The following is a 20,465-nucleotide window of genomic DNA, read 5'->3' as shown; positions in this document are numbered from 1 at the left end:
TATGCCGATTTCATCATAACTTTTCTCTTCGAGTCGATTTTTTCCTTTAGTCATATATACCAGCTTCCGTGTTCAATTTAAAAAACTCTTTTCTTCACTGTTTCTATATCTAAACGATTCAATTATTCAATTTTGAGATTGATATTGATGACCGTTTCTTCACTCGATTTTAAAAGTATCGACCTGTCGCTACTATGTAATGTCACGAATCACATTTAAACATAACATTTTGCTGCTACCTGTATTCGTTCGTAGTTTATATATATATTTTCTTTGATAATTGATGCAGAGCTTTTCTAATAGTTTTAAAGGACTCAATTTTTTGACTGAAATTTTGTTTACGACATGCGACTTTTAACATAAATCTCCTTTTTTTTAAAATTTTTTTTAGTATTTTTTCGACGGTTTGCGGGGTGGAGTACCACGTAATTTTTAAATTCAAAATCTTACCTATTGTAAATTTTTTGTAGTTAGTGAAAAAAAAATTTATTTTGAAAAGAAAAGGGAAATTCTTACCATTCAACTATTGCTCTTTTTAAAAATACTTGAGTTAACTGAGCTATTTTGTGACCATCTATTTCACATGCCCTATTACTTCCTGAAATTTCAAAACGCTCACTGTAATCAATGAAGTCTATTGATTTATAATTTTGACTAAATTTATAACGAGTTGCTCAAAATATCTGTTCCACATAAATTAATTAGATAAGAACTTTTGCACGTATCTCCAGAACTATTTTGGAAATTAAATAAAAAAATTAAAAAAGATTCAAAAAAATAATTTTTATCAATCTAATCAATTTAATAATAACCGAAATCTTGTAAGAAAATTTTTTTTTTTACATTTCATATCTTTTTGGTTTTTTTTTTCATGGCAAGACTCTTTTTTCCATATAAAATATTTTTTTCAAAATTGAAAGAAAAAACATTTTTCTCACTAAGAATTACATTAAATCGCTATCAGGTTCATATTTAATTTCATAATTTTTAAGGAAATTTTAATACTTCTTTGCTATTTCTAACTGCTACTTGTAAACTATTTCAAGCACATTTATCTTTTAAAAATTTGAACATTGTTTATTTTAATGGTTTTGTTATCATTTATTAGCTTCGTAATGTTTATTAAATTATCTGAACCCAACGGTGAGCACTTCGTAATGGTAGAAGATTTGGGATAACTTTATCCCAATAGCTTTGGATGATGTGTGATTTTATTTTTTAAATATAGTGAAATAACAAACAACCTGTTCAGATCTTGTTTAGTCACGATCTCGGAATCCCTTCTAAGCTAAGTAATAGAATTACTTCCCTTATTTACCATTAGTGCGTAAGGAATCCGAAAACCTTCTCGTTTTTCGCTTTGACGGTAGTAATCTAATATTAGAAATGAATTTAAATAAACAATACACTTTTAAAATTTTGATGAGAATCTTTAAGATTTTTTTTGCGGTAGTTGTAAGCTTTATTCTTAAAAAAAAATTTCCAAACTTTACAATACTAAAGTTTAACTTGCAAATATGAAACTTTTCAAGTTTAATATTGTTCCAAATTAGTTTTGATACACATTTTTCATTTTTAAAAAAAAATGTAGAAAATAAAGAGATTCTGGTGTTTTACGTAACAATCGTAAGCCCGATTCCCCCCCCCCCCCCCCTATCATAATATTTGATCGTCCATGAATTAAATATTTACTTATTTGAAAACACATGAGTCTTCGTAAACAAGCAATAAATATTGTCATAAATGATACTCTCTATACGCTATAATCTATCTTCTTTTTCAGTGAGATGAAGTTTTGGGGCAGAATTGAGTTTTTTCTATAAGTCATCAAGGGCATATATTTTACACTTGAATGAAACTTATCTTAAGACTATTTAATGATTAGTTTAGAAGATGTGTGTAAAGGTATTGTATGGAAAAAAGTGCAAATTTGTACATATTATATAGTTTTCGCTTTGAATCAAATGATGCTATATAGGGCTTTCTAAAATTGCATTATGAAGCAAGATTTAGTAACAATTGATATTGTTTTACGCTATTTGGCCGAATAACAAGATTCGTTTTCTGTCTTTGACTGATTTTTTTCTTCATTTTTTTTGTAATAATTTTGAAATTTCTACTTCAAAATCAATACATATACCGCTTTTATAACCATCTATAGAAGAGAATGTAGCGATAAGTATTTTTTCTTGTTTACTTCTTTTATTTCACTTTCTCATCTCTAAACAAGCCAAACAGATATTTCCAACCCAGGCAAATGATGCACCTGTAAGGTGTTAGTGGGATCAATATGAATTTTCTGTCCGAGGGAATGAGTAATTATTCATTATTGGTCAAAGGGTTGGACACTAATATGTGTTTACAGGGTTCCCGCGGGCCTTGCAAATTTCAAAAAGTGGAAACGAAAATTATACAAATGTCGATTATTTATTTACTCTGCAACCACCACTGAAAATCGTTTTCCAAAGAAAATATAAATACATCAATATTTCAGCATCGAAACCATTTAACGTCAAAGTAGTATGTTAAAATAAGAAATATCTTTTATCATTAATCTTAATTTACTACCACTACGAAAAATTTTTAAGGACCGCGGGCACCATGGTTTATAAGGCCCTCATTTCAACACCTTTTTGCTCTCAGTTCAGTTAAAAATATACCTGCAAACAAGTGACTCTAATTTAATTATGGCGAGCAGTAAACGTAAAACGTTCTCCATTGTTGATATAATGGGCATAATCAGAAAAATTGAAAATGGATGTAATCAAGCTGATATTTGGAGGGAATATAAACTATCTAATGTTTGTAACATATGGAAAAAAAGGAAACTAACGATTTCTGCTCATGAAAAAAAAAATTAGATATCAGAAAAAAGTTGAGAAAAGCAGATCACAAGTCTATAGAAGAAGCATAGTGGTTCAGCATTCGAAGAGGCCGTAATTTTCCAGTATTTGGACAAATGTCGATGAACTTAACTTAAATTGCACTGTAAAAACTGTTTTGTATTCCCCTGAATTTGTTGTAAAGAAAAAGTCCGAAAATTGTGAGAACAAATACTTTATTTTAAGTTAACATTTTAAGAGTAATATTTCAATCTAAACACCAATAATGGAGAATACTTTCACAAAAATCGCGAGAACATGAAAATCAAATTATTAGACCAAAAGTTATGAAGGTCTTCATTTGTTTTCTCTTTTAAGCGCAGTTTACTTAATATTAGGCTATGTTAAAGAAATTTTTTCTTTTCTTACCTTATAAATTCTTTATTATGAAAACATGCATGCTAATTTCATGCAATTTATTTTCTTTTTTTGGAAATAAAATAAGAGTGACTGTGAAACGGATGAAGATGTGAAATACCGCAATCACTTATCAGCTTTAGCATTATCAGTTAATTGTTCACGATACGCTTGACTTTATCATTTCTATTTTGTTTTAATAACAAAATGCAACAATCTCGTACATGCAGCTTGTCAAAAACTGCATATCAAATAAAAAAAAAAGTATGTGACTGGAATAAATTAACTTCCAAAGGTAAGAAACATAATTATTTAAGGTATCTCGTAAACTATAATGACATATATCGATCGTGATGAAGTAGTTTATAGCGGAGTAGTTAATAATTAAAATAGTAAGATCTGAATAAATATACGTCTTATAGATAAGGTAACAAAATTGAGTGTAATACAAATCTTAATAATGTTTGGTGTTATTTGCGAGAGTAAATGTTTAATTATAATGTAATGCACGAAATCTTTTGAAGTAATTTTCAGTGAAGATTTCAATATGGGCGATAGTTATGATAAACAAAATAACTAGATAGACAAACCTTAATAGTGTTTGATATTTAAATTTATAGTGGATTAAATTCAATTTGGCTTAGTCTAATTAGTGTGTTATAAAAACTTCGAAGTAGAAAATTTAATTAGTGGATGATTTTTTTAATAATTTTATCATTTTGTTAAAAAAAATATTAGAATGCTGTAACAACTCCATGTAACTAAATATTACATGCAATAATTGGCATGCCAATACTTCGAATTAATAGCGCAAAGCATCGTTTTGGCACTATTCCAACATGGAATTCATCTATTTACTTCATGAAAGAACTAGCTAGACCAGTGATTCCACTGTAACACGTCACTGTTGTGTGCCGCCAAATTCTTAAAGCGTACCATCAAATTTTAGAAATGATACCGTAAGAATTAGAATGCCTTTATTTATTACGAATAAAGTTTGAATTTAAATGTATATATATGTATTTTTTTTGTATACATTTCTTTAATTTAAACACTTTACTCGTAATAAAATATGTATAATATTTTTTTGAGTAATGAAATATGTATAATATTTTTATAATTCAATGGAGTGAACATCTTTGTCGGTGATAGTCCTATCCTCTGACAATGTTAAAATAAGTAGTAAATTTAATGACTATTAAAACTATTACTTAACAAAAGAAAGCAAGTTTAATGTTAACTTACAAAAGGAAATAGAAGCTAATAATTAAAATAAGCTATGCAATTAATAATTAGAAAAGTAAATTAACAAAGAATAACTATAAAAAAAACAAGCTAACAATTAAAAATTGGCAAAAAAAAAACAAGTTAACAAGGAATCACAGAAATGAAAATTAATGCAAAAAAAAGCTGTCAGTTAATAGCTATAAGAAACAAGCTAACAATTAATAACTAGTATAAAAAAAAAACTTTCTTACCACTAAATATAAATGAAATTATAAAAAAACATCAAGCTCGAATTTCTCATTAAAAGTATTCTTATTTTTAACTTGTAATTAGTCGCTCAATAAACGTGTTTTTGTAGTACATATTATTTTATTTCACATTCGAAATTATTATCATGAGCTATTTTTCTCTGTATATTGTATAGTTACTGGGTATATTATTACACGTGCTATAGGATTCTACGTAAAATTAAAATTATCAGGTGATAGTATTCAGCTGTATTGTTTTTACATGGATGAAACCGGCTTGCATTTGTTTACGCCCCTGCATCAATTGTTTAACATTGTAATGCAATACGATAAAAATGAGTACAAATAGTAAGTATAAAAGTATATAGAAAATTTCCTGAATAAAAACCCATTACATGTTTGTTTAAATATAAAAGTATTGAATATAAACTCGTGCAAATTATGTCATTATTACAAAAACTACATTGCGTCTAATAATTTGATCTAATTATTATAATATACTAATATAATGCTTGATATAATAAATATTCTATATTTATATAATATATCGTCTAATTTATCCTATCGTCTGATTTATATTATATATCGTCTAATTTATCCTATCGTCTGATTTATATTATATATCGTCTAATTTATCCTATCGTCTGATTTATATTATATATCGTCTAATTTATCCTATCGTCTAATTTATATTATATATCGTCTAATTTATCCTATCGTCTGATTTATATTATATATCGTCTAATTTATCCTATCGTCTGATTTATATTATATATCGTCTAATTTATCCTATCGTCTGATTTATATTATATATCGTCTAATTTATCCTATCGTCTGATTTATATTATATATCGTCTAATTTATCCTATCGTCTGATTTATATTATATATCGTCTAATTTATCCTATCGTCTGATTTATATTATATATCGTCTAATTTATCCTATCGTCTGATTTATATAATATATCGTCTAATTTATCCTATCGTCTAATTTATATAATATATCGTCTAATTTATCCAATCGTCTGATTTATATTATATATCGTCTAATTTATCCTATCGTCTGATTTATATTATATATCGTCTAATTTATCCTATCGTCTGATTTATATTATATATCGTCTAATTTATCCTATCGTCTAATTTATATTATATATCGTCTAATTTATCCAATCGTCTAATTTATATTATATATCGTCTAATTTATCCTATCGTCTGATTTATATTATATATCGTCTAATTTATCCTATCGTCTGATTTATATAATATATCGTCTAATTTATCCTATCGTCTGATTTATATTATATATCGTCTAATTTATCCTATCGTCTGATTTATGTTATATATCGTCTAATTTATCCTATCGTCTAATTTATGTTATATATCGTCTAATTTATCCTATCGTCTGATTTATATTATATATCGTCTAATTTATCCTATCGTCTGATTTATATTATATATCGTCTAATTTATCCTATCGTCTAATTTATATTATATATCGTCTAATTTATCCTATCGTCTGATTTATATTATATATCGTCTAATTTATCCTATCGTCTGATTTATATTATATATCGTCTAATTTATCCTATCGTCTGATTTATATTATATATCGTCTAATTTATCCTATCGTCTGATTTATATTATATATCGTCTAATTTATCCTATCGTCTGATTTATATTATATATCGTCTAATTTATCCTATCGTCTGATTTATATTATATATCGTCTAATTTATCCTATCGTCTGATTTATATTATATATCGTCTAATTTATCCTATCGTCTGATTTATATTATATATCGTCTAATTTATCCTATCGTCTGATTTATATTATATATCGTCTAATTTATCCTATCGTCTGATTTATATTATATATCGTCTAATTTATCCTATCGTCTCATTTATATTATATATCGTCTAATTTATCCTATCGTCTGATTTATATTATATATCGTCTAATTTATCCTATCGTCTAATTTATATTATATATCGTCTAATTTATCCTATCGTCTGATTTATATTATATATCGTCTAATTTATCCTATCGTCTGATTTATATTATATATCGTCTAATTTATCCTATCGTCTGATTTATATAATATATCGTCTAATTTATCCTATCGTCTAATTTATATTATATATCGTCTAATTTATCCTATCGTCTGATTTATATTATATATCGTCTAATTTATCCTATCGTCTGATTTATATAATATATCGTCTAATTTATCCTATCGTCTAATTTATATTATATATCGTCTAATTTATCCTATCGTCTGATTTATATTATATATCGTCTAATTTATCCTATCGTCTAATTTATATTATATATCGTCTAATTTATCCTATCGTCTAATTTATATTATATATCGTCTAATTTATCCTATCGTCTAATTTATATTATATATCGTCTAATTTATCCTATCGTCTGATTTATATTATATATCGTCTAATTTATCCAATCGTCTGATTTATATTATATATCGTCTAATTTATCCTATCGTCTGATTTATGTTATATATCGTCTAATTTATCCTATCGTCTAATTTATGTTATATATCGTCTAATTTATCCTATCGTCTAATTTATATTATATATCGTCTAATTTATCCTATCGTCTGATTTATATTATATATCGTCTAATTTATCCTATCGTCTGATTTATATTATATATCGTCTAATTTATCCTATCGTCTAATTTATATTATATATCGTCTAATTTATCCAATCGTCTGATTTATATTATATATCGTCTAATTTATCCTATCGTCTGATTTATATTATATATCGTCTAATTTATCCTATCGTCTAATTTATGTTATATATCGTCTAATTTATCATATCGTCTAATTTATATTATATATCGTCTAATTTAACCAATTGATACACTAAAGTAAACAAGTGCAAACTATTGCATACAATAGTTTCAGTCACATAAAAACAATAAGGGCGTATAGTATCACCTGATTATTAAGATTTTACATAGAATCTTATAGGCCGTCTAATAATATGGTTAGAAAATGTAGGTAAGTAAGCAACTATTAAACATTTTTATGTTACTATTCCGGATATTGCTGCCTAAAGTTGAATTAAGTTTCACCACATTACATAGAAATGTAACTAACCGGACGTAAATTTAGTATAACGAATTATAATAGTAAATTAAATATAATTTTTTTTTCGACTACGTCTAATATTTGTCCTAGAGTTATTATTTGAATATGTATTTTATTGCAACCATGAATATATTTGTTTTGTTTATCTATGAACTTCCGTTGCATAATTAGCTTGTGTTCTACATGGCTTCGCGTCTGTCTTTGTTTTAAGTAAGAAACAATACAAATCTTTCGTTGTGAAAGAATCTAGAATGTGTCACTTAAAAGAAAATTCATATTTGATGTGATAGGCTTACTCGAAATAGAATCTAAAGTACAGTTGCTAACTATACAAATGCCACGTCTCGGCAGCGAATCAGGATCAAAGCACGCTGACCTCACTTGCGGGTATCTAATGAAGAATGAAAATTCGGAAATCTTTGACTAGGATCAGCTTAAAATAAGTTATTACGGTATTTACCTTTTTCTGTATTTCTAGTTAAATGGTATTTTATTTTGATTTGATAACAGAAGTATTATACGTACATTCGTTAAAACATTAGACATTTAACTATTACACTTATTGTGTTTAACTTATTTTGTCATTTCAGAGATTTTATTAAACAGTATATAAGTATTTACTTTTTAATACGTAATATTTACTCTTAAAATAAACTCTCTGTGAAACTGCATTCAGTCAAAGTATGCAAACTAAAATATGAACATTAAATAATTAATATCCGAAACTGAATTAACTTTGCTTAGTATCGTTAAACTATCTTTTGGAGCTAAATATATAAATGTTATTGCTAAATGTGCAAGAGTTTTTATAGTAAACAAAAAATGAATGAAAAGTTATAAACCAAATTTTCGGATCTTGTTCCACCAGTAAGCGAGCAAAATGATTAGATTTAAATTTTCATCCAATCGAAGCAGAAACCAAATCTGCGAGTAGGGATGAACGTTACGTTTTCCTTATTCCTTTCCATTTTTTTAAAGATGCGTGAGTGCTGTTTTTAAAGTTAACTACGAGAGCCTGTAAAAAAAAAATTATCGAATTCTTAAAAAAAATAATTCTAGTGTTAAGTATTTAATGAAATATAATACTATGTTACTAAAATATTAAGGCATTTAAAAAAAAACATATTTCAAACTAGTGCCAGCACAATAACTCATCAGTTTTAAAGAAACAGTGTATCTTACTAATATAGCCAAGTGGAGGGAAATTTTGATTTTTTTTTAATGTTCAATAATGTTAAGTTTTTTTCTGTAGATAAACATAATATTGCTTCTGTGGAAATTTTTGAATCTCTGGATAAAGGAACACACAACCGTGAGATTTTATTCTATTTAAAGCTCTTCACCTCCAAGAGAGAAAAAAGTTCTAAAATGGTACTTCCTTTCAACGAAAAAATGACAGTAGTTGATTTGGAATTAAGTAACAAAAATTTTATATCAACGATCGAATCCGATGTACAGAAAACAAACCCAAGATCGATTTCTTTCGATAGGTATATTTACCCCAGTGATTATTGCTTGGCAGAATTTTCATCCAGAGTTTATTCAGAACAGGGAAATTGTGCAGATCCCCTTGGACAAGGTTGGGTTTTATTGATGACTGCGAGCAACAAAGACGACGGATATTTTGGCGCCGCTTACTGGAACAGCGAGTGTAAACAAGTTGTTATCGCGCACAAAGGCACACAGAACCCATACGATCTCTGGGCAGATTATCAAGGCATTTTATCGAACGAATACACTTCTCAAATGAATTCTGCTGCTACTTTTTCCCATTATGTAGCAACCATGATAAAGCAACTTAATAAGAAGTATTCAACGAACTTGACTCTTTCTGTTACAGGGCATTCGCTTGGCGGATGGTTGGCGCAAGTTTCGGCTTTTACCATTCAATACCTTGTTCCTCAGTTTTTCGATTATAAAGGTTACATTTTCGTTAAAAGCAAAGAAGAAGGCTGTCATACTCATACGGTGGCTTTTGATAGTCCTGGATGCAAAGATATGTTGTTGAAAATGGAAAGTGACTTTGATGTGCGTTACAGCGGCAAGCCCCATTCGTCTTTCTTTTTGGATGTCACAATTTACCTTTCAGCACCAAATTTGGTCAATACCCTTCACTCCCACCTTAATGCAGGCAACTTATTCCGTGTTTTTATCGAAGACTTGCCGATAAGAACATCTACATGGGATCTTTTTCAATACACGAGTGAAACGCACAGTATTCAAAAAATTAAAAGGGTATTTGTTTCCGAACGAAACAGCGAATCAAGGGAGAAGATAATGAAGGTTGTAGATTGGCCACTGGTGAACGAAGGGTTGGGTGGAATAGTGCTTAAGAAATTATTCACTTCAAACCAAAACGAATACGAACGTTTTCATGAATTAGCAAGTTGTACTAATTATTACAATCCTTCTACTGGTAGTGACGAGTATTGTGCTCTCCGTTATCAAGTTCAGGTTTTTAATAAAGAAAAATGTAGTGCTAATATTTTCACACTCCCAGAATTTGAATTTCTGAACGGATATAAAATTCTAAAAAAATTCTCACTGTTTTCCACCGTTGACGACTTATTATTTTCTCTTGAGGAAATGGCGAAAGGAGAAATAATTAAAGTCGAAGTGGAAGAAATACTAAAATATTTTGAGATCGAAGAAGGGGAAGGGAGAGGTGTTATTAAGTGTAGTTCGATAGAACAACTTCAAAAATTGATTACTTGTGTCAAAAATATTCTGTTTATTTGTCCAAATATGCACACTAAAATAAAAGATGCGTTGAAGAATTGGGATGTTTATAACGTTGTTTACAAAGCGCAATCTCTTGAATATCTTCATTCGATTAAATATATTGAGTTTGAAGATGCAACTATGAAATATCTTGTTGATTTTCTTAAAAGTACTGACTTGCATTTTTTACAAGTAATAAGTAAAGCGCATGCGCTGATAGAAGTAAAAAGAATACACAAGGTTATAAATAAGACAGCAAATGACTATGAAACGTTTTTTCTAAGCCTGACGAAATTTCAAAATTTAGAACAGTTTTTTCCAGTGACTAACTTTTTAAAACAGTCAGAGAAAAGCATCCCCATGCTTTTTATACTCGATTATGATTTTGAGCCCAGACAAGCAACTAACTTATTTATTAAATTATTCAATGCTTTTGAAGGTAGACCTAAAACTAAATTCATTTTGGTTTCTCAACAAATGAACACTTTAGAAAATATTTTGGAATTTAATAATAATCTGTACCATGAAATGATGGATTATTATGATACGAAACTTGACGATTTAACCGCAGATTCACAGCGAGAAATTTTGGAGAAAAAAATTTATTTTCAAGGAGAGGAGTTAAGTTTGGGTTCCCTGGTAGTAGGAGATTTGAAACATTTAATAAATGACGAAATTTTATCAAAACTAATCAACAATGACGCAATCGAGGTTGGTAAAGCCCTTCCTGACTTAGGAGATGTTGAGAATTACTACATTGATCGAACTTTTAATCGTTGTGTAAACGTTGATAAAAATATTAAAGAGTCTAATGAATTTTATATTACTGATAATAGTCAAATTGATAAATCTGAATTTAAACCGGGTCAAGATATAGTGTTAATATCTAGGATAGAAGAACATTTTATTGAACTATGCAATGAAAACGAAGACCTTAATGTTCATTGGTTGACAGAAGATAATGAATGTTTTGTATGGCAAAAATCTCGTGGTGCTTTATCAAACTTACGAGAGTTTATAGATGTAAATACAGACAATGTTGCAGACTGTGATATAGAGGGCTCTGTAGTAATTATAAGTTCAGTATCTGGTGCTGGTAAATCCACTGCATTGACGAAACTGGCGCAAAATATTAAAAAACGTGATCCTGCCTTGTGGGTTGTGAAAATTACCTTGAATAATTATACAGAGAAGCTATCAAATGAAGAATTTGGCAAAGATAAAAGCGAAATTGTTACATTTTTAGCAGATATGGCGAATTTAACCACAATTTTAGAACGCAAATTATTCGAACATAGACTGAATCACCAAGGTAGAGTTGCTCTGTTACTTGATGGATTCGATGAGATTGTTCCTGATTATAAAAAGAAGATTCTTGAGCTAATAGACATTCTAATGGCAACTAAAATCGAAAAGCTTTGGATTACTACCCGTCCACACTTGAGAAGTTTATTGGAAGATAAACTATGCGTACTATCATATACACTAAAACTGTTATCTGAAAAAGACCAGTTAATGTTTTTTAAAAAATATTGGAAAAAATCTCTGGGTATTACTTTTACCGATGAAATGTATTTCGAAAAATTTGTCAAAAAGTTACTTCACAGTATATCAGAGCCAATGTCTGATGAATCTAAAGAATTTACTGGAATACCATTGCATACCAAAATGATGGCAGAAGCTTTTCAAGAAGAGTTTAAGAATTCTAATCATCACATAAATCAAAACGAATCAGTCTTTCCCCAAAAGCTGAATTTATTTGGTCTATATAGAGCTTTTATTCAGAGCAAGTTCAAACGCCATTTTGCGGAAAAAGGTATCATGGATTTTACGAAACCAGGGTATCACAATAAATTACTATTTTCTTCCTTTTTAGAACGATATTCCTTATTAGCTTTAAATTCTCTTTTCTCTGAAGATGATTTAAATAAGTTTCTTAATGAATATGAGATGGATAATTTGTGTAAGTACCTAGAACAAGTAAACGAAGGGGAAGAAAATTTAGGTTTCATCAGTCATATATTCGGCGCCAAGCCAATATTTATTCACTACAGTTTCGCTGAATACTTCGCTGCTCTTTTCTACTCTAACAACATAAAAAGGGAAAAAGTGAAGGAGTTTGTATGTGAAAGAATATGTTCCCTTGGGACAGTATTGAGAAGTGATTTAACGCGCATGTTTTTCGATTATATGGTTGCTGACGATGAAGATAAATGTAAAGTGCACATAGCTGTTTTAAACAATGACAGAGATAAACTTGAAGAGTTATTACCATGTGTAGACACAAGAAGTTTGGACATCAATTCTACTGACAGAGTAGGAAGAACGGCTCTCCACTTAGCTACTGCGTATGGTTACTTCAATATCACGAACTTTCTATTAAATCGGGGTTGCGATGTCAATACTAAAGACCAACTTTTTGGTCTTACTCCTTTGGGATACGCTGATAAAAGTAATAATTGGATTATTGCTGAATCACTTCTCGAAAAAGGAGGGAATGCTGTCGACTTGTGTGAAGCAAAGAAAATCCTTGAAAACTTCGTTTTTGATAATATACTAGATAATAAAACGACATTATTGCATGTAGCAGCAAGAAAGGGATTAAAAAAGTTTCTTAATGCTCTGTTAGATGACACACCTAACCTGATAAATGCGAAAGACTGCTATGATCGTACACTTCTTCACATAGCTATCGATGAAGAACACGAAGAGATTGCTAAAATTTTAATAACTAGAGGAGCTGACATTAATGCTAGATATGCTTTGCACACTCCTCTTCACATAGCTGTTGAAAAAGGTCACGAGGAGCTTTCGAAGCTTTTATTATCAGGAGGAGCTGATACTGAGATCGGTGATCCTTGTATGTATACAGCTCTTCATGTAGCTATTGGTAAAGGTTACAAAGAGCTTGCGAAGATTTTAATAGCCCATGGAGCCAATATTGACGCCAAAATTTCTCGCGGTAATAGCCCTCTTCACTTAGCTATCGTAAAAGGTTACGAGGAGATAGCAAAGCTTTTAGTTACACGAGGAGCTGATATTGAAGTTAAAGATGCAAATAATTTTACTCCTCTTCCAATAGCTATCTTTAATGGGCAGGAGGAGGTTGTGAAGCTTTTAACAGCCCGAGGAGCTCATTTTAAATCTAAAGATCCCTTATACGGTGAGATCCCTTTATCCACAGCTATGTTCTTAATAAATCAAGGAGTTAATCCCAAAGCTAGAGACGGCTTTGGTCGTACCCCCCTTCACATAGCTATTCTTAAAGGATACGAGGAAATAGCTATGTTTTTAATAGCAAAAGGGGCTGATATTGAGGCTAAAGATTATAGTGGTCGTACTCCCCTGGATATAGCTGTTTACAGGGGGGAGAAAGATATTGCTGAGCTTTTAATTGAACGAAGAGCTGATATTGAAGACAAAGAAACTCATGGCTATACACCTCTTCACATAGCTGTCAACAGAGGGGACAAGGTGGCTGTTGAGCTTTTAATATCTCGAGGAGATTATATTGAGGCTAGAAATCTTCGTGGTGCTACCCCTCTACACATAGCTATAGGCAAAGGACGCCAGGAGATAGCTAAGCTTTTAATACCACAAGTAATGAACATTGAAGCTAAGGATGCCGATGGTTATACTCCTCTCCAATTGGCTACCCTTAAGGGTCACAAGGATCTTGTTAAGCTTTTAATCACTCGTGGAGCAGATTTTAAAACTAAAGATCACTGTGGTTGCACCCCTCTTCACGTCGCTATTCGTAAAGGTTATGAGGAAGTTGCCAGTGTCTTAATAACACGAGGAGCTGATACTGAAGCCGAAGATCCCGGTGGCTACACCCCTCTTCACAAAGCCATCGATGAAGGTCACGTGGAAGTTGCAAAGCTTTTAATAACGCGAGGAGTTAATATTGAAACCAAAGATCCTTGTGGTTATACCCCTCTTCAGAGAGCTGTCGATAAAGGTTACGTGGAGGTTGCAAGAATGTTGATAACACGAGGAGCTTATATTGAAGCCAAAGACCCTACAGGAAATACCCCTCTACATGTAGCTATCGGTGAAGGCCACGAAGAACTGGCTAAGCTTTTGATACGAAGAGGGGCTGATATTGGAACTAAAGATTCTTCTGGCAATACCCCTCTTCACACAGCTATTTGCGAAGGTTACAAGAAAATAGTTAAACAATTGATAAGAAGAGGGGCAGATATTGAAGCTAAAGACTCTCGTGGTTGGACCCCTCTTCACACAGCTATTCTTGGAAGTCACGAAGAGATAGCTAAGCTTTTAATAACACAAAGTGCTGATATAACAGCTAAAAATACTTTTGGTTGCACACCTCTTCACTTAGCCGTTCTTGGAACTCACGAGGAGATAGTTAGACTTTTACTAAAACGAGGAGCTGATATAGAATCTAAAGACTCGTCAGGTCGTACCCCTCTTCACCTAGCTACTTTTAATGGTAAGGAGGAGATATCTAAGCTTTTAGTAACACAAGGAGCAAATATTGATGCTAAAGATTATCGGGGTCGTACTCCTCTGGACGTAGCTGTTGATAACGGTCAAAAAGAGTTCGCTGAGTTTTTAATTAAACAAAGAGCTGCTATTGAAGGCAAGGATCATAATGGTAAGACATCTCGTTGCACAGCTATCAGCGAAAGTTACGCAGAGATTGCTAAGCTTTTAATGATCCGAGGAGTTTGTATTCAAGACAAATATCCTTATGATTGCACCCCTCTACACATAGCGATCATTGAAGGTCTCGGGGATATTGCTAAGCTGTTAATAAAGCATGGGGCATATAATAATGTCAAAGATCTTCGTGGTAATAGCCCTCTTCACATAGCTATCCGTGGAGGTCACGTTGAGTTTGCTAAGCTCTTAATAACAGGAAAGGCTGATATTGTAGATAGAGATCTTAGTGGTTATACCCCTCTACACCTAGCTATTGATGAAGATCAAGAGGAGATTGCTGAGCTTTTAATAAGACATGGGGCTGATATTGAGGCCAAGAATCCTTTTGGTAACACACCTCTTCATTTAGCTATCTGTGAAGGTCAGAAGAGGATTGCTAGGCTATTATTAGAACGAGGGAGTAATGTAGAAGCTAAAGATTTTCGCGGTCGTACCCCTCTTCAAGCAGCTATCGTTGAAGACCAAAGGGAGATCGCTAAGCTTTTAGTAACAAGGGGAGCAAATATTGAAGCTAGAAATTCTTTCGGTCGCATTCCTCTGGACATAATACATAGGTGCCGCAAGGAAATTGCTTCAATAATAAGAAGAGCTAACAGGGCAAAATACCTCAATGGACCCAATGCCACAAGCTCATGATCACGAATTATTATTAAACAAAATATCAACATATTTAAAGAATAAAAATATTGCATCTTGATCTAGTGCTGAATATTGAGTTCAGTCGTTCTCTTTCCTAAACTGTATGAAAAACTTTTTTTTACAATTTAGCAGTAAAATGAAGCATATGATGCAAGATTCATATGATACAAGGCGATGAAGCAAGCGTGGAGGACAGCTTGCACTCGTGTGAGAAGATGGAAGACTTATAGATGACCATAGGAATTGACCACCAGTCATTCATTACAGCTGAATTACAACAAGGATGGTCGTTTTGTCTGCCTACATAATATGCGTTTCAATTTAGCCCAAAGGTGTTCTAAGGGGTATAAATCACACTCAATTCATCAAAATCGATTGGAGCAGCTATTCTGCTGGAGGAGAAATCAGCTTTTCTCCGAAATATTGCCATAGAATTAGACAATTTCCACCTGCATCTCAGAGTTCACGTTTTCGCTCACAAGGACTAAAGGACTCAGACCAAAACATGAGAAACACTCCCACACCATGATCATATATAGTTTATCTAAAGTAAGAACTCCCCTTGCCACTCGTCTGAACCCGTGGCGGTGACTATGGTAACGAGTTATAACTATTTCAAATGGGTGTGTGGAGTCATTGTAAGGGACAGGATTTGGTTCGGGGTGGCGAGAGAAAGGGAATCTACCCTCCCTGAAATGCGCTGTTCTTGTTTCTATAGCAGCAGACGACCTCAAACTTTAGGACGGGGGGAGCTCTTACCGTAGACAAACTATACTTTATTTTAATGTCCGATTACTTTTAGTCAGATAGAGTAAATGGAACCATAATTTTTACTAGTTAAGGTAATCTTTAAGTGTTTTTAATTTAAGTCATTTTTCAATAGGACACGATTGTACATTTTGTCAGATGAACATTCTAAGATGAATTCTATTGTGAATATTCTAATGCGAATAATATGAACCTCAATATGAATTATCTAATGTAAATTGTTTAACTGCATAAAATGAAGGGTATATTTTTTCATGGTTTAAATTGTATTGATGTGTATGCAATTTTGGAAATAAATTTTTTATTGAAGTATCGCACCACCTATGCAGTATATGTACATAAATAATTAATATTACTGTAAATAACTTAAAGTATTTACATGGTTAAAGTATGACTTAAAATATTGTGTTGTAAATATGTACACTTTATATGCGCAGTTAATTCTTTTATGTATTAATTACACTTGATTTCGAATGTACTTGAAGCTTTATTTTGTTAATACTTTTATTACTCTCATTGTCTTTAATAGCGCAAACCGCATTCAGATCTGATTATAACCTATTTAATACCTTTGTCAATTCTGGGTAATGAATTTGAAATGTTTCAGTAACTAATTGATGTTACCTTAATTTCTTTATTTTTTTTAAATTTACAATGCGACAGGTTTGTGTTGTAAAAGATTTATATTTTTTTTATGTATACTGTCCTAATGGAACGTTGCATTACAATAGTTTTTATGTTTTTTTCAATGTTTTCGAAATTTTGCATTTATTCGCATTACCTATGTTGTACTTATGTGTGTATATAGGTATTACTATTAGTATTGATTTATGTACTGTGTAATTAATATTACTATTTATTTATGTACACATTTACTTACATATTTATTGGAAAATTAGTTTGTGCAGTTACTATTGGAATAATAACTAATTTTGTGATAGACTTTTTGATGAGGATTATCTCACTCATAAGTATTATCTGTGTAGCTGCAGCACTGAAGATAAATGATAAGAAACTACATTGTTAATGTAGAAATGCATGGCTCTAAGTCATGTGCTTTTAAACCTTTATGTAACCCAGAGGTCGCCAAAGTGGTCTGTATAGATCCCCAGGGGTCTATTTAACAAAAGCGGGGGTCGATCGGAGACAGGGGGGCGAATGGGGGTCGATCCGAATCGGAGGGGTCGATTGTGGGTTGAAAAAAAAACAGTTCTCAATACGCAAATCACACTTACCTAATTAAGTATGTGAAATTTGTGATTTTTTTTTATAATTGACTCAATATCAGTTTCTTTATAAAACATAAATTAATAAACGTATATTTATTGGGGTGAAACAAGTATTTACGTACCACCGTGCAGTGGCACGAACTCAGCGCAGTTTATAAGTCATATGCATATGTGCGCTTGTCCAAATGTCACGTGTGACGAGCATTGACGTTACAAATGCAAATATCATACGCAGTTTCAGCTATCTTTGCAAACTGTGTTGACTATTTGCAGTGTCATTATTAAAACTTTTACAGTTTCGGATAATTAGTTATTGTTTCGATAAAACCATTCGTTTGGTTTAGATATCAATTTTAATTATCAATGCACAAAAAAGGTAAGCATTAATAATATGGATTAGTACAGCCCGTGACAAAACTATAGCACACTTTGTATTTTTTTTACGAAAATTACAAAATTGACCAATTTTGACGAAAATTAAAATTGACCAATTTTGAACCCAATATAGCGAACCTTGCAAAAAAAAAACAGGCACACCCATCTCATTGATCAAGAAGCAGTAAATCTTTAGTTACTTTACTTATTATATCTACTTATGCATAATTACTTATTATTTAATAATAAGGAATTTAAATTTCAATATTAATATATTTTTCATAAAACTATTGTTACACAATGTACTATTACTTTAATAAATGTTTAAAATCATAAAATAAATGCACAAACACAGTATCTAATATAGTTTTATTTTAATTAACAGAAAATTACTTTTGCTGGGATCGATGGAGATTTCGAAAAATTATATAGGGGTCGATGATCAAAAAAGTTTGGCGACCCCTGGTGTAACCTAACATTATATGCACTCATGGACAAAAAAAATTAGCGCACCAAGAAGGAGTCGTCAAAATGAAACGAAATTTTACATACGTAATGACTACTTTGATATAAGTAAATGATTAGAATATCAAAGATTATCGGTTTTTTGATTTTCTAATCATTTAGTTATATCAAAGTATTTATTACGTATGTAAAATTTCGTTTCATTTTGACGACTCCTTCTTGGTGCGCTAATTTTTTTGTCCATGAGTGTATAAACAAGTGTCTAATATCTTATCGAATTATTAACTCAATTACGTACGCAAGTATGTACACACGTATATTTGTAGTTAAATCTGTTATGCAAATATGTACTCATAATTTCTATTGTTCTCCAGGTTTTATTTTATTAGTAGGGGAGAGTGGGGTCAATTGTAACATTTTTTACTTAACCATTTTTAACTAACAAAAAATCCAATATATTATCAGTATTAATTGACAGACGAGTAAAGTAGACTATTCTCTACCAGAAAAAAAAAACACCTTATTTTAAATGTTATTATATTAGTAATTAACAATTTTCGACAGTCGTGCACTTGTTACAATTGTCCCCACTTACGGGGTCAATTGTAACAATTCATAAATTCAACTAAAACATAGTTAATTATACATATTATCATAGTTGTGATATATTTTTTTATTGATCAAAATAGTAGTGATATTTTAGGTGTAAAAATAATAATGAGCAGAGACCTAAAGGGTTAAACTTTTAACTTTAAGGGGTTAAAAATTTTAATTTATGCTGTGAAAGGTGACAAATAAAATAATGCACATGCAACATAATATAAATGATATTTGAAACTATTGGTGGCTCTTAAAGAGTTAAGTAATTGTTTGTAAGCATAAGATTATTTATTTTCAGCTGTTACAATCGTCCCTTTACTTATTGTTACAATTGTCCCCAAGACGCCTTTTCAGCTTCATTTGTTAAAAACAATGCTAGTTAATTAACTAAACTAATCTTTTTTTTCTGAAATGTTAATTAAGGTGTCCACTTACATATTCGGTTAATAATTTTTATTTATTTAAACAAAATTACTTTGTTGCAATATAATATTCTAATACCAAAAACATTACTTGCGTAGCGTGAAAATATCTTTTGTGATGTAACTCTTTTAAAAGTACATAAAAATGGTTGCCAGCAGGGGTGTACATGTAGATTTATTAAATACACCTTGTGCGCCACCTAAGAACCAAATCTAAAACCCAACACTCGAAATTTTTGCTCTGTTACAGTAGTACCCTGTTACAATTGACCCCACTCTCCCCTACTTTAACTTTCTTTGCATTTGATAGCACATACCACATTCATTTATCTGATTACAATCTATTTTATGTCTTTGTTAATTCTGGTTAATGATTTTGAAATATATCGATAACTATTTTTTTGTTGTCTTAGTCTATATATTTTTAAAATATATATATATATATTGTGATAATTTTTTATTGCCAAAGTTTTATGTTTTTAAGGAATACTGTGATAATTTTGTATTACCAAAGTTTTTTTCCTAATGTATAATGTGATAATTTTATACTACCAAAGTTTTCATGCTACAAATTGCCATAAATATATAATGAGATATTTCTGTAATGTCAAATTTTAAATGTATAATGTGATATATTTATGTTACCAAAGTTTTTATGTCTAATGTCGCTTGAATTGTTGTTGATGTTTATAATGTTGTCCCGTTTCAGGTGAAAAAAATAAAAA

At 30.7% G+C, this 20,465-nt stretch overlaps 1 protein-coding gene across 1 annotated transcript; it reads left to right on the top strand.

Annotated features, from left to right (window-relative positions):
• The first annotated feature begins 9,061 nt into the window (after positions 1-9,061).
• Positions 9,062-18,770, top strand: LOC107444013 (uncharacterized). Its single transcript, XM_016058061.4, has one exon. It carries the CDS (start codon positions 9,201-9,203, stop codon positions 15,876-15,878), a length of 6,678 nt encoding a protein of 2,225 aa, XP_015913547.3. The 5' UTR covers positions 9,062-9,200; the 3' UTR covers positions 15,879-18,770.
• Positions 18,771-20,465: the final 1,695 nt, after the last annotated feature.

This window comes from Parasteatoda tepidariorum, chromosome 4, assembly GCF_982258835.1.
Source record: "Parasteatoda tepidariorum strain Cologne lab strain chromosome 4, Ptep-v5.0, whole genome shotgun sequence".
Taxonomy (NCBI): domain Eukaryota; kingdom Metazoa; phylum Arthropoda; class Arachnida; order Araneae; family Theridiidae; genus Parasteatoda; species Parasteatoda tepidariorum.
Note: the sequence above shows the minus strand (reverse complement) of the source record. Positions and strands in the feature narration are given on the sequence as shown.